This window comes from Bubalus bubalis, chromosome 12 (genome assembly GCF_019923935.1).
Source record: "Bubalus bubalis isolate 160015118507 breed Murrah chromosome 12, NDDB_SH_1, whole genome shotgun sequence".
Classification (NCBI taxonomy): Eukaryota; Metazoa; Chordata; class Mammalia; order Artiodactyla; family Bovidae; genus Bubalus; species Bubalus bubalis.
The window spans coordinates 60,718,391-60,732,390 of record NC_059168.1 but is presented as its reverse complement, the minus strand read 5'-3'; the positions used below and the strand labels follow the sequence as shown (position 1 = coordinate 60,732,390).

Below are 14,000 nucleotides of genomic sequence, written 5' to 3'. Positions count from 1 at the left end.
ATCCACTCCAGCACTCTTGCCTGGAAAATCCCATGGACGGAGGAACCTGATAGGCTACAGTCCATGGGGTCACAAAGAGTCGGACTTCACTTAAGTGAGCAACTTCATTTTCTTTCTTTCTTTACAGTATGTCAGGCACTGTTCTAACCACTTTACAAGTATTATCTCATTTAATCATCAAAACAACTCTATGCTGGAAGCACTGTTATTACCATGTTACAGATGACTTACTAAGAGATTGAGTAATTTGTCCAAGTAATTTGTCCAGCACAGCCAGAAAACACATGTTTTTTATCCATACATAGATCTGAATGCTCCTCAAAGCTATTCTGAAGTTTCTTCCATAGGGCTGGAGAGCAGGCACAATGGGCTCTCCTCTACTGCTTATGCAGTCAAGACTATAGTAAGATTAAATTAATAGTTTAGAGGTTGGGCAGAGAGAAAATGAAAAGGTACTAGACTCTAGATTCCACAAACATTAGCTGTAACTAATGATTAGGAGTAACTCCAATGATTTAGAGCAGAAGTTAATAAGCTTTCTTAAAGGACCAGATAATAAATATTTCCAACTGCAGTGAACCAGTCTATGTAACAACTACTCAACTCTGCCATTTAGTATGACAGCAGCCATAGATAATAAACAAATGGACATGGCCATATTCTAATAAAACTTTATTTACAGAAGAGGCAACTTGGATGAGGCCAAAGTAGCCAATGACTTAGAGGCATACGAGTCTGGTGTAAAGACAACTGTGATATAAGCACTACAATATCCAACTATGGCATAAAGACAATCCACTATTTTCCTTAAACCATCACAACTGAGTTTTGTACAACTGAACTTCACATAAAATAAGCATTTAAAATCTCAATAAAATACTACACATAACGATTCCAATTAAAAAAAAAAATCAGTCCATGAAACACTAAAATAAAATTACTAACAAAGTAACAATTCAACTTATTCTCTATTAAAATTACATCTGGGTTTCCCAGGTTGCTCAGTAGTAAAGAATCCACTTGCCAATGCAGGAGAAGCGGGTTTTAATTCCTGGGTTGAGAATATCCCCTGGAGAAGGGAATGGCAACCCACTGCAGCATTCTAGCCTAGAGAATCCCTTGGACAAGGAACCTGGAGGGGCTACAGTCCATGGGGTCTCAAAAGAGTCAAACACAACTTAGTGACTAAACAAAACAAAAACTAAACAAAAAACTTAGTGACTAAACAAAATTACATCTACTGACAATTCATCAAGTGGAAAAGAAGACTTATTTTGTTTCAAAGAATAAGGTTTAAAATTCACATAAACTTGTCATAGAAAGTTTCAAAAAGTAAAACTTTTTGCTCCACCCCTCCCCTCATTCACTAAGATTTCAGCACTTGACTCCCTGTCTTAACCATTTCTCTTCCAATTATTCTCAGTGTCTCAGCAATTTCAAGAGCCACATAGATAATTTGTCCCTTAACCTTTCAATTCCCTAATTGCCCTCTTCACTGCTAAACTTCTTTTCCTCCATTCCATCTCAACTATCAACTGCTGTGGTCACACCCTAACAGCTACAAGTCTTTAAAGAGGAATGAAAGCCCCCCAAGGTATTGATACAAAAAGAAGATGACCTATTTTACTTAAATTTATTTTAAAGAAAGAAAGAGAAATTAAAGTATATTCATATTTAACATACAAAGCATATTAATTAAAAACACACAAGTTGTGTGCTTATTTTTTTAACTAATACGCAAAGGAGACCACCACCTATATATTGTCATTACTACTAACCACATCCTCCAAAATCAAGCATCTCACTCTCCTACCTCCCAGTTTTCCAGCTCATTCACTCGGGTATCCCAATCCCAACAACTACTGAATCTTTGTAACATCTCACAGTTCTTATCCTCTTCACTTTTCTACTGACCAGCCCATCTCTTATGTCCTTATTTTCCTCCTCTTCTATGCTATACTTGATGGTTCATCACTATAACCACTCCTCATGCATTCACTCCCAATTTCCTTGCCCTTCTTTTCCTCTGTTATATATTCCTGATATAACCCATCCCTGGTTAAATCCAAGTCTGCCTATTCCATGCCTGCACCCAAGTACTGGACATAACGTAACTGAATTAAAATATGCAAACTTGCTGGTGCATTCACTTTAAATTAATGACCACAATGTTAAGAACATCCTCAGCACTACCCAGTAATCCTTCAACATTTCCCTACTCAATTCATTCCTGTTTTAACAATTTCAGACCTCCTCTTCTGTTAATCCTTCAATAACTTTCTGCTACCTCCCCCTTGGATGATGACCCCTAATATTATTTTGCTAAGAAAACAGAAGCCAACAGAACATCTACATCCTCCCCCACCAAATCTACCAACCTAAATGCTTCTCATCCGTGTACTCTGCTTCCCTCCTTGTAACAATGAACTGTCCCTGATTCTATTTAAGTTCAGGGCTTCTCTGTAGCTCAGACTATAAAGGATCTGCCTGCAATGCAGGAGACCCCGGTTCAATCCCTGGGTCGGGAAGATCCCCTGGAGATGGAAATGGCAACCCTCTTGAGTATTCTTGCCTGGAGAATTCTATGGACAGAGGAGCCTGGCAGGCTACAGTCCATGGGGTCACTAAGAGTCAGACACGACTGAGCAACTGACACACACAGTACTTAAGTTCAGCCTTTCCATTTGCATGCTGGATCCTGTTCCCTTTCTCTCTTTCTCCGAAGTTACTTCCTCTTCCAGCACATCATCAGTTTTTCCTTCTTTACCAACCATTTCCATCAGCACTAAAACATGCTGCAACATCTTTCCATGTGAAAGGTACACCCTGACCTCTTGTCCCTCTCCAGGTACTCCAGTTCTCCATTTTGTAGCAAAATTTTCCAACAAAATTATCTATACTGACTCTGTATCCACCTCCTTTCCTCTAACTCAATTTAATTATGCTTTCATCCCCATCATTCCACCCAAAGTGAAGTGAAAGTCGCTCAGTTGTGTCCGATTCTTTGCAACCCCATGGACTAGACAGTCCATGGAATTCTCCAGGCCAGGGCATTGGAGTAGGTAGCCTTTCCCTTCTCCAGGGGATCTTCCCAACCCAGGGATCACACCCAGGTCTCACACATTGCAAGTGGATTCTTTACCAGCTGAACCACAAGGGAAGCCCAAGAATACTGGAATGGGTAGCCTATCCCTTCTCTAGTGGATCTTCCTGACCCAGGAATCAAACTGGGGTCTCCTGCATTGCAGGCGGATTCTTCACCAACTGAGCTACCAGGGAAGACCCAAATCGCTCCTCAATGTCATCAACTCTTTCCAACCTGCAAATCCAGTGGTAATCTTGCTCTCAGAAGTATTTGACACGGTGAACCACTCTTCTCCTGATACATTTTGCACTTCATTCCTTGGAAAGCACACACTCCTAATCTCTCCTACCTCATTACTGATTGTTTTCAGTCTCCTTTGCTGGTTCTTCCTCTTCCTCCCCTCCTCTATATGTTGAAATGTCCCAAGGCTCAGACCTCAGTTCTCTTAATCTCTATGAGCACCACAGAAAATTGCCTATAGCCTTTTAGTTATAAATTCTATCTGTAAACTATGAGACGCTGACCTCTTCTCTCCCCTGAGCTCAAGATTCTTAAATTAACTGCCTAATTAAAATCTCCAGCTGGATGTCCCAAGCTTTAAGAAAGCAAAACCAATTCTTGATTTCTCCTTCACAACAAACTTTCTCCTCCCGGGTGTTCCCCATTCCTGTAATTAGTATTACATTCACCTGGTTGCTCAGGCCAAAACCCTAGTCATTAACGATCTCTCACTTTACATATCTAATCCATCATTAACTCCTGTCAACTACACCTTCAAGAAATCTATTTCTAGTCACATGGGTTTATACTGTTGTCAAAACTTATTGCACTATATACTTTAAATGGATGCATCTTATTTATGTAAAAGTGTAAGTTATACCTCAATAAAGTGTGGTAGGAGCATGTGTATGTGTTACCAACATACAGCCAATCATTTCTCACCACCTCCACCATGACCTCTGCTACTTGGACTACTACAACAGCATCTTAGCTTCTATTTTTACTCAGAACAGTTCACATTTCACAAAGTATCCAGAATAATCTTTTAAAAATGTAAATCATATACTTTCCCACTCAAACCTCTCCAATGGCTTCCTATCACACTAAAAATCCAAAAGCCTTACCGTGACCTCAACACCATATGTGACCTAACCCCTACCTACTCAAACCTCACCTGTTACCATTTTACACCTTGTTCTACTGTGCTGCAGACACACCCACCTTCCAGATACTCTTAAAACACACCAAGCTTATTTTCAATTATTATTATTTTTTAATGTATTTCAAAAGTATGTTCTTTATATCAAGGCAGATGTTCCTCTAATTCATTCCATTAAAGCAGTAGAGAAAAGCTTGCTTAAGTCACCCAAAGAAGTGGATTTGAATAAGTACTTATTAATGTAACTTGGCCTTCATAAACTCAAGTTAATAGTCACAGTGTATGTAGCATTCTAATGTCCAACTGGAAAACTAACTTGGGATCAGTTACAAAGGGCCTGGAACATCAGATTAAGGAGTTCATATTTTATCCAACAGGCTAGCATCACACGCTTAAGCTCTGGAAAAAGCTACTTTTTCACTTTTCAAATCCTGAGGTTTCAGCTGTGCAAAAACTTGTGGAATAACAGAGAAAATGAGGGGTTACTTTCAGGGATATAAACCCCTTTTTGTACCTCTAGAATTCTGAACCATGTGACTGTGTCACCTATCTTAAAAATAAATTATAATTAAAACTACATTTAAAAATAAGAAAAAGGAATTCTTACATGACAGAAGAACCAGAAACCAATATATGTATTCCTTTTGGGGAAAAGTTTACGGTACTTTAAATACTTTTTAAAAACTCACATAGAAGAAATATAAAAAACAGATAAAACATGTTCACATATGTAGATGATACAGAGATATACACAGAAAATATAATACATGCTCATAATAGTTCTCACCATGTATTAGGGAGCTCCCATCGGAACTGAGTTCTGTGAACTAAATGATCATACCCACAACTTGCCAACTTTTGAGTAGTTTCCTTAAACAGCTGAAGAGCCATTGAGAGCTCATACAAGACTTCTCTCAGAAATCTAAAGACCTGCAGGTGATATTTTTTAAAAAGAAGAACAGGAGAAGAAACAAACCAAGAGAGGAAAAACAGCTAGTCTCTTTGTCACAGAGTCATCTCTAGTGGCCAGTCTCACCACTTGCCAACAGCTACATCAGTTAAGTGAGATTAATAATTAAATGATTTGGGGACAACAATAAGAGAAGGGGAATATAAACACTTAACATCTTCAAATTTACTGGAGCCTCTACCTGGTTATGGAGTGATGAGGAACAGGACTTAACAGTATAGTATCCTCTCAGATGAATAAAAGTCTTTCTGGTTTTTGTTCCTGACATAACTTCTAGAGCCACATCAAGAAAGAATTATAAGTTAAACAGTGCTGAGCTAAGGAAACATACTATGTTGGGCAAATGCAAAATACTATAAGACAGCAACAAAGAAAAGTGTAAGAAAGCAGAAACCCCAAACCCCTTAAATAGAATCCATCCTTTGATCAAGGGTAAAACGCTGTGAGTTTGCTCATGGCCTAGATCTTAAAGATGGCTTCCTGAAACCCCTACCTTCATCCTGTTACCTGTCACACCCAGGTTCATAACCTACAGCCATAACAAGAGAACATGGAAAACATTTCTCCTCTCCTTAATCACAGAAATAACACGTTCTTCCTAGGAAAACATATCCTGATTTCCATTAACCTCTTCCATCAACACACTATGCCCTTCTTGAATCCTGAAGTTTCATCTTCATTCCCTTGAGTTTCAAATTCATGCAGAAATCAGTATACTTTATCCTGAAGTCATGAATGGGCAGTTAGGCTGAAAACATTATTTTAAAATACTGTTTCTTAAACCTTAATATGCATGGAATAAGGAAAGTGAAAGTTGCTCAATCATGTCCGACTCTTTGCAACTAGAGAGTCCATGGAATTCTCCAGGCCAGAATACTGGAGTGGGTAGCCTTTTCCTTCTCCAGGGGATCTTCCCAACCCAGGGATCAAACCCAGGTCTCTCACATTGCAGGCGGATTCTTTACCAGCTGAACCACAAGGGAAGCCCAAGAATACTGGAGTGGATAGCCTATCCCTTCTCCAGGGGATCTTCCCAACTCAAGAATCAAATCGGGATCTCCTGCATTGCAGGCAGATTCTTTACCAACTGAGGTATCAGGGAAGCCACGGTATAGATCTCATTAAAATGCAGATCCTGATTCAGTAAGTCTAGGGCAGGGCCTGAGGGAAGTAGTTCTAACAGATTCATTCCCAGGCTTTGCAAATTCTCCTGTTGCTCAGAAAACACTTGGAGTAGCACAGTTCTAAAAGGTATGGCACATGTATACACAGTTTACTTACAAAGGCACAATCCTAATGGAATGTTGGCTGTTCTTTCTATAGTTTATTCCTTCTTCTCTAATGTATATTAAATCTATTTTCTTATCCTCTCAACACCTGCAATTATCTTCAAAGCCTCTTTCCCTGCCTGTACTCAATTGGCATCTATAAATTTCCTTCCTCTCCTTTTATTTTTCCATACCCTCAAAACAATACCTAAAATGTATATGTAACTGAAAAAAATGTATGTTCTTACTATGTGTACAAGTCTATTTTTATTATTATGTCCTTTAAATAGATTCTAAGTCAGCATACATATTCAGTCATTTAAAAATTCTTGCAAGCATGAGGCATGAAAAATTCTTGCAAAATGAGGCATGAAAAATAAAAAAATAGAGCTACAGGATTTAAGCATAGAAATTTGGCCTAACCTGTATTTATCACAAGGACCTTATGCAAAGTAAAGCAAAAAGAATATTAACTAAAACTTATTACAACAAATTTTTATATAATGAAAAGATTTTAAAGCTCTATTTAAGGATCCACTTATAAATAAAATTCCAGTACATCAAACAAATATATTATTCTTTGGGCACTGTCACCTTGTTAACTTTAAACTGTATTTTTAAATGAGATGGGGGAAAATGCAAAATATTTAGAACTACATGTCTAAAAATTCTACAGTATCCAAATGCTTCTTGTGTTAAGGCCAGACCTTATCATAAAGATCTAATTTAATAGGTATACCATAATGTCCAACCCTAAAAGTAATTGAGCCATCTATTCATCAATAATCAAGTTAAATTTCATTCTTGGCTTTTACCTTGCGACACATTAACAGTAACATACATATTTCTCAAGGAAAAATAAAATCCAGGAATGATGCCAACTATGGGGAAGAAACTCATGTTGTGAATAAAGAATCACCTGATATGTTCTATTTTCCTTAATAAAAGAGATTCAAATTTAACCATCTTATAGTTGATGCCCCCAGTATAAGACCAAGTTGAGAATAACTTGTAATCAGGAACTTCCTCATGTATTCCCTAGCTGAGTCAGTAGTACACTAGTCCTCCAAGCCCGGAGAAGGCAATGGCACCCCACTCCAGTACTCTTGCCTAGAAAATCCCATGGACGGAGGAGCCTGGTAGGCTGCAGTCCATGGGGTCGCAAAGAGTCGGACACGACTGAATGACTTCACTTTCACTTTTCACTTTCATGCACTGGAGAAGGAAATGGCAACCCACTCCAGTGTCTTGCCTGGAGAATCCCAGGGACGGGGAGCCTGGTGGGCTGCCGTCTATGGGGTCGCACAGAGTCGGACACGACTGAAGCAACTTAGCAGCAGCAGCAGCAGTCCTCCAAGCCAGAAACTTGGGTGTCAATCCAGACCTTTCCCTCTCCCTCATCCTCATCCTTTTCAGACCCATACTGAAATGACCACTAAGTATTATCCATTTTGTGTCCTAAGTGTCCCTCTACTCTATTCTCCCCACTTTTCTGCCACTGCCTTAGTCTAAGCCTCTTCTCTCACCTTACCTATTGCAATAGCTACCCTACCGTCACAGCCTCCAATTATCCTTTCCACTATGATCCTTACTTCACACTGTCATCCAAATCATTTTCCAGAATGAAAATCTAAAGTCAGGATTCCCTGGTGACTCAGATGGTAAAGAATCCACCTGCAACGCAGAGACCCGGGTTCGACCCCTGGGTTGGGAATATCCTCTGGAGAAGGGACTGGCTACCCACTCCAGTATTCTTGCCTGGAGAATTCCATGGACAGAGGAGCCTGGCGGGCTACACTCCATTGGTTCGCAAAGAGATGGACAGGACCGAGTGACTAACACTTTCACTTTTCTTCAAACCTAAAGTCTCTTCTGCTCAAAACCTTTTAGTATCTCTCCATCACCCACAGAATAAAGTCCAAGGCATGTATAACAGCACTTAACCACTGCCTGCCTCTAAAACATCATAGCCCACTGCATTCCTCCCACTTTAAGGCCCATCATAATCCAGTTACACTGCATGAACTTCCGGCATACCACTCACCTCCATGCTTTTGCATAAGCAGTTGCTTCATCTAGAATATCCTTCATTTCTTCCCCTTTAGCCTCCTGGCCAATTATTATGAACCTTTCAAAACTCAGCTCAGCTCCCAGAAAGTCATCCTATACCCTACCCTACCCTTAAAGAGTTATTTCCTTCTCTGCTAACTTTGTAAGTAAAAATGGCATTTGTTGAGCATTTACTATGTGCTTGACATTGTTCCAAGCATTTTACATGTCCTAACTCATTTAATCTTCACAATAACCCTTTCTGTGAAGTGATACCATTATTACCTTTCTCAATATGAAAATTATCTCAGAGGAGTAAATACCCTGTCCCCAAGATTATCTAACTGTTAGGGGATGGAGATAGATTAAGATCCCTACATCATACATATTTATATTATTGCACCTATCACAGAGACTTCATTTACATGACCTGTCATTGCCCTAGACTCCTTGAGGGTGGGTATTATTTCATATTCAACTCTAAAGCTACAGAGCCTGGTATAAAGTAGGTTATCAGTACATGCACTTCTTGAGTTGCACATAAAATAACATTCTAACAAGTTTAAGAGAAAAGCATTCGGAAACTAGTTTCCAAATAAATATTCAGATATGCTTTAAGAGTTCTAGAGTACAACAAGTTGTTTTTCATCTTATAAAAAGAGAGATTAATACAGACATGCAATTACAGTCTGTGTGAACAATGAAATGGACTTATTTTTGCAGTAATACTGCTTAATCACTACAATAAATCAAAACCCAAAGTACCATTTTCTTAAGATTAACTTTTTTCCTCTAATAAGAATAGTAGTAGTTTAATTGCTAAGTCGTGTCCGACTCTTGCAACCCCATGGACTATAGCCTGCCAGGCTTCTCTGTCCATGGGATTCTCCAGGCAAGAATACTGGAGTAGGTTGCCATTTCCTTCTCGAGGGGATCTTTCTGACCCAGGGATCAAACCCAGGTGTCCTGCATTGTAGGCAGATTCTTTACCAGCTGAGCTACAAGGGAAGCCCAATAAGAATTCGTCTTGCTTATCATTCAGGGCAGTGAAAAGAAAGCCCTAAATTTACTTTGCCCAAGTGAAAGCAAAAAATCATAGACCAGCACTACTAATTGCTTCCTTAAGTCTGGCCAAGAAATGTATCTCATGAGGCAATTAAAATAAAATACAGCTGCCTGACTAAGCATATAACAAAAGAATTTCTAAGGTTGTATGGACTGGCATTCTATTAATCAGATAATGAAAAATTCTTTATTTTAAGCAAAAGGAAAAAAAAACAGATCAGCACCACCCTACAAGAATAGATTTCTGTATTAAAACTCTATTGAAACATAGACATATGTGTTAAAATATATGCATATGTTTCCAATATTTCAATAGCCATTTTTACATCTCCTTAAAATTATAAAAATCAAAGTTATCCTAACACTAATGATGCAAGACCTCAAGACCAAGTCTGCTGTACTTAGTGTGCTCTCATAGTGACAGTCCTCTGAGCCACACTGAAGTGCAGTAATTAAAACCCACAGGAATGGTACCAGGAGCAACAGTGCACACCACAGTACTTGTGAGAGTCATCTGCACCCCGCCCAGCTTTCACATACTTGTGCACTGCAGAAAGGTAAATCTGCTGTCAGAAGCAGCAGAGTTTAGGCCACAGCACAGCAAACTCTACACCCAGGCACTCTTACCATTTCTTGGTACATTCAACCATCAGTTCCTGGTAGGAGGCCACAAACTGGAACTTGGATGCGTGTTTTCCCACACGCTGTAGTCTCTTCCAAACTGAAGCCATGATGATCAGTCAAAACAGTGGAGCAGTTCTGGGTTAGCAACACAGCAGCTTTAACAAAGCAGAAGGTCCAAAGCAAAGGAGCTTTGCATGTGTGTCTGTACTTTACAAAACTCAACTACAACTTGAAATGATGTTTGGGGTCCATAAAGTCTTCTCCCTGTTTCACAGGGTAAATCCCATCCTAGATGAATGGTCCAGTCAAGAAGAGGATGACACACGTGACAGGATGAGTGAGAGGAGGTTCCCTCATGGAGACATCACCATTCCACTTCGGGGGCTATGTGATATGTATTCTGGAGGACAGAAAAGCAAAACAAAGAGAAAAAATATGAGAAGAGAAGCCTAAGAAGTGACTAACCACCCACGTCAGATAACACTGCAACAGACAAGCCCAGTTCTCCAGCATGTTTTTCAAACAATGAAACAAAACACTAACCTCAAAAGCCAGTAACGTCAAGGATGCAAGACACCAAGGAAGAAATTACAACTCACACCACAGACGTGGAGCAACACGTCAGGTACTCGGCATCAACAACAACTGAGAGGCGAAAGCCGGGCCCTACCTCCTCCTCCTAGCATCACAGAAGGGCGAGCAGAGCGGGAAAGTCTAGAGATGCTTCTTAATGTCCAACGCCAGTCAGAGGAAGGAGTGGAGTATTTTAAAATAAACTTTATTTTTCAGGTGATAATTAATAGCTCTGAGTCCTAAAATAAGTGCCTGGAGCAAATTAAGGAGCGGGGAAGAATGCTGCTGCTGAGTCGGAGGGGGAAACGGATGGGAAAAGAGGAGTGGAGGGAAATCTCAAGACAGAGAGAGGGCAGTGTCCCGGCTCCAGGCCACTTGGGCTCTCATTCACCTTCGCTGCCAACCGGAGGGAAATGGTAACTCCTGCCTGGGCGTGAAGCAATGACCAAAGGGGCAAGTGCACGGTGCGGGGTGCGGTGCTTCCCTCCCCCATCCTCAGGGAATAGTCCGCCGGAGCCTCCTCTCCTCCCGCACACAGCCCAGACCCCTGCCCCCAGCGGAGGCAGGCGGTGGCTCGCCCGCAGTCCCTGTCACCCAGGCGATGCCAGAAGACCCCAGCCCGGTACCCGAGCCCCGGCCCCGCAGCACGTCCACTCCCGCCCCCTCCTCACACCTCTAATCCCGCTGTCGGGCTGAGTCTGGCCCGGTTCCCTCCTCAGCGCCGCTCCTCCGTCGCCGCCGCAGCAGAAGCCGCCGCCGCCGCCACCGAGTCCTCCATCCCCGCCGGAGCCACATGGAACAGCCGAGCCAGCCGCGGCGCTCCCGGGAGCCGGGGTCTGCAGCCCCTCAGGCGGACAGCGCGCCTCACGCCCGCCCCCTCCCGGACGCAGTAGCCCCGCGACCGTCCCCCACCCTACAAAACCCTGCCAGAGCCGCCGCTCAGCGCCCAGCACCCCCTCCCCCGCCTTTCTCCTCCGCCACCATCATCATTACCTCCCCCGCCGCACCTCTCACACTAACCCTACCCACGGCGGCTCAACCTCCGTCCGCCCCGCCGCCATTGGCTGGGCCCTGCGCTTGCCCCGCCCACCTCGGCGACCGGGCCTTTGAGGGGCAGGGGCCACTCATTGGCCGAGCCGGGTGCCCATCACAGAGCTCCACCCCCTAGTTCTGGAGGTGTTTTTCCGCCAGGCGGAACGCTGCGTACGATCTACCCTTCTTTAAAAAAAAAAAAGAAAAGAAAAAAAAATTGGAACCCTCTACGGACAATCCCTCCCATTCCTCTGATTGGCTTCAAGAGGGAAGAGCTAGGTTGGAGGAGTAAAGAGTGTTTATAGTGATCTGGAAGGTGGTTGCTGAAGGTGGATGTCGGTCAAAGGTGCTGGGCGGGGTTTATAGCTGGAGTCAGAGCAGAGCCCGGGACTGGCTTCTCTGCAGCTGTGAGCTGTGAAGCTGCTGTGGTTTTCTCTCCTGTTCTCTCCTATCCCCACCCTAGGAGTTGGGTGTGCCCTCTCTGCCACTAGTTGCTAGGGTGTTTGCGCACACAGCCTTGGTTTAACCTCCTGGGATTTTTCCTCTGACCAACTGTAATGACCTGGCCAAGCCCCTACCAAACATTCGATCTGCTGGTCCTTAATGAACCAGATCAATAACCAAAAGTGAAGTAGCTCAGTCGTGTCCGACTCTTTGCGACCCCGTAGACTGCAGCCTGCCAGGCTCCTCCGTCCATGGGATTCTCCAGGCAAGAATACTGGAGTGGGTTGCCATTTCCTTCTCCAGGGGATCTTCCCGACCCAGGGATCAAACCCGGGTCTCCCGCATTGCAGGGAGACGCTTTACCCTCTGAGCCATCAGGGACACAAAATGTTCATAATGCGATTTCTTCTTGTTATAATTCTTAAACGTTTCTATGAATCCTAGTTTCTCCTCTTCGCTATCGATCTTTTTCTCTCTGGTAGGAATTATAGATGAGTTTCGGAGGGTTAGCATATAAAAAGAGTGGTTATGGGCAAAGGAGAGGATGAAACAAACTAAGAAGAGTGTGAGGGCAGGGGCATTTAACCTTGTAAAAGGAGCCAAGGACCCTTTTGAGAACGATGATGAAAGGTATAGATATTTTACCGAGGAGAAATAGGTCCTGTCCTAAGACAAAAATTTGCTTTCAATTTTAGGTAGTCCACAGACCTCTGGTTTAGAGAAAGAAGACAAAGAATGAACTTTGGGGGGAATCTCAACATTTGACAAAGAAGTAAAGTGGGAAGGAGACAGGAGGGAATGGTCAGAGAAGTAGCAGCACCCTACAAGCAATGAGTCAATTGAGAAAAAGAGAGGGAAACTAACATGAAAAGAAAACAAGCAAGATGAGTCCTGGAAATAGAGCACATTCTTAATCTTACTAAGGATAGAGAGCAGGATGTGTGGACAAAATAACTTGAAAGGTGTTACCATCTAGGGAAGGATTCTTTAAGGTCAGGAAGGAGGGCAGTGATGGGTGAGAGCTGAGCTCATCTGTAGCCTTGGGGAGGCAAGAGAAAGCAGAAACTGAACAATCAGCATAGATTGGGAGACATAGAAGGCTTGAATCCAGTATCTAATTCCATTTCCATTTGCAATAAAGAAAGTGATCTAATAATACTACAAGAACACAGTGTACATTTTACAGAAAAGGGCATAGATATCACTTATTTCGCTATAGTCTTAATTTTAAAATATGAAAGATAACCATAATAATTATATTGATTTTGATTTTGGGTACATCTTAAAGTTCTCTCATGTCCTTCCTGAGTGGCTTACTAAATCACTGTAACCTACATCTATTATGATCTCATATAGTGATATATTCTGCATCATTAACAGACTCTAAGTGTATGGATTTTTTAATGGCTAATTTATAGAAATGGTCATAACCTATTTTAATCTGTGGTGTCCTTCAGAACAACCCACATGATAATCAAGAGGGGTTTGCATCCTATCTTTTATTATTATTCTTCAGAAATTCTCAGACTTTCTTATGTGGTTATTCTGGTTTCTTTTAATACTCTTTCCCTTCCTAAAAAGGAAGAGGGGACTTCCCTGGTGGTCCAGTGGTTAAGACTCCATGCTGCCAATGCAAGAGGCACAGGTTTGATCCGGAAGAAAAAAAAGCGCACACACAAACTATTTTTAAAAAAAGAAGGAGAAGGAGTGTGTAGGACCCTAGGGAATCTT

The 14,000-nt window shown here is 41.9% G+C and overlaps 1 protein-coding gene across 12 annotated transcripts in view; it reads right to left on the bottom strand.

The window, feature by feature from the left end:
* The window catches only part of EHBP1 (EH domain binding protein 1), a 345,461-nt gene extending 333,651 nt beyond the window's left edge, over window positions 1–11,810 (bottom strand). For 2 of the 12 annotated variants that reach the window (XM_025261232.3, XM_044926040.2), the window contains exons 1-2: window positions 11,467–11,756; window positions 10,224–10,620 (exon numbers count right to left, since the gene is read on the bottom strand). In XM_025261232.3, coding sequence (XP_025117017.1) covers window positions 10,224–10,327 — 104 coding nt within the window. In that variant the 5' untranslated portion in view covers window positions 10,328–10,620; window positions 11,467–11,756. Of the gene's footprint in view, window positions 1–3,319; window positions 3,407–3,434; window positions 4,798–5,031; window positions 6,040–10,223; window positions 10,621–11,466; window positions 11,757–11,786 lie in introns of those variants that run through there. The other 10 variants (XM_025261229.3, XM_044926044.2, XM_025261234.3 and 7 more) reach the window with 7 other exon arrangements.
* Window positions 11,811–14,000: the final 2,190 nt, after the last annotated feature.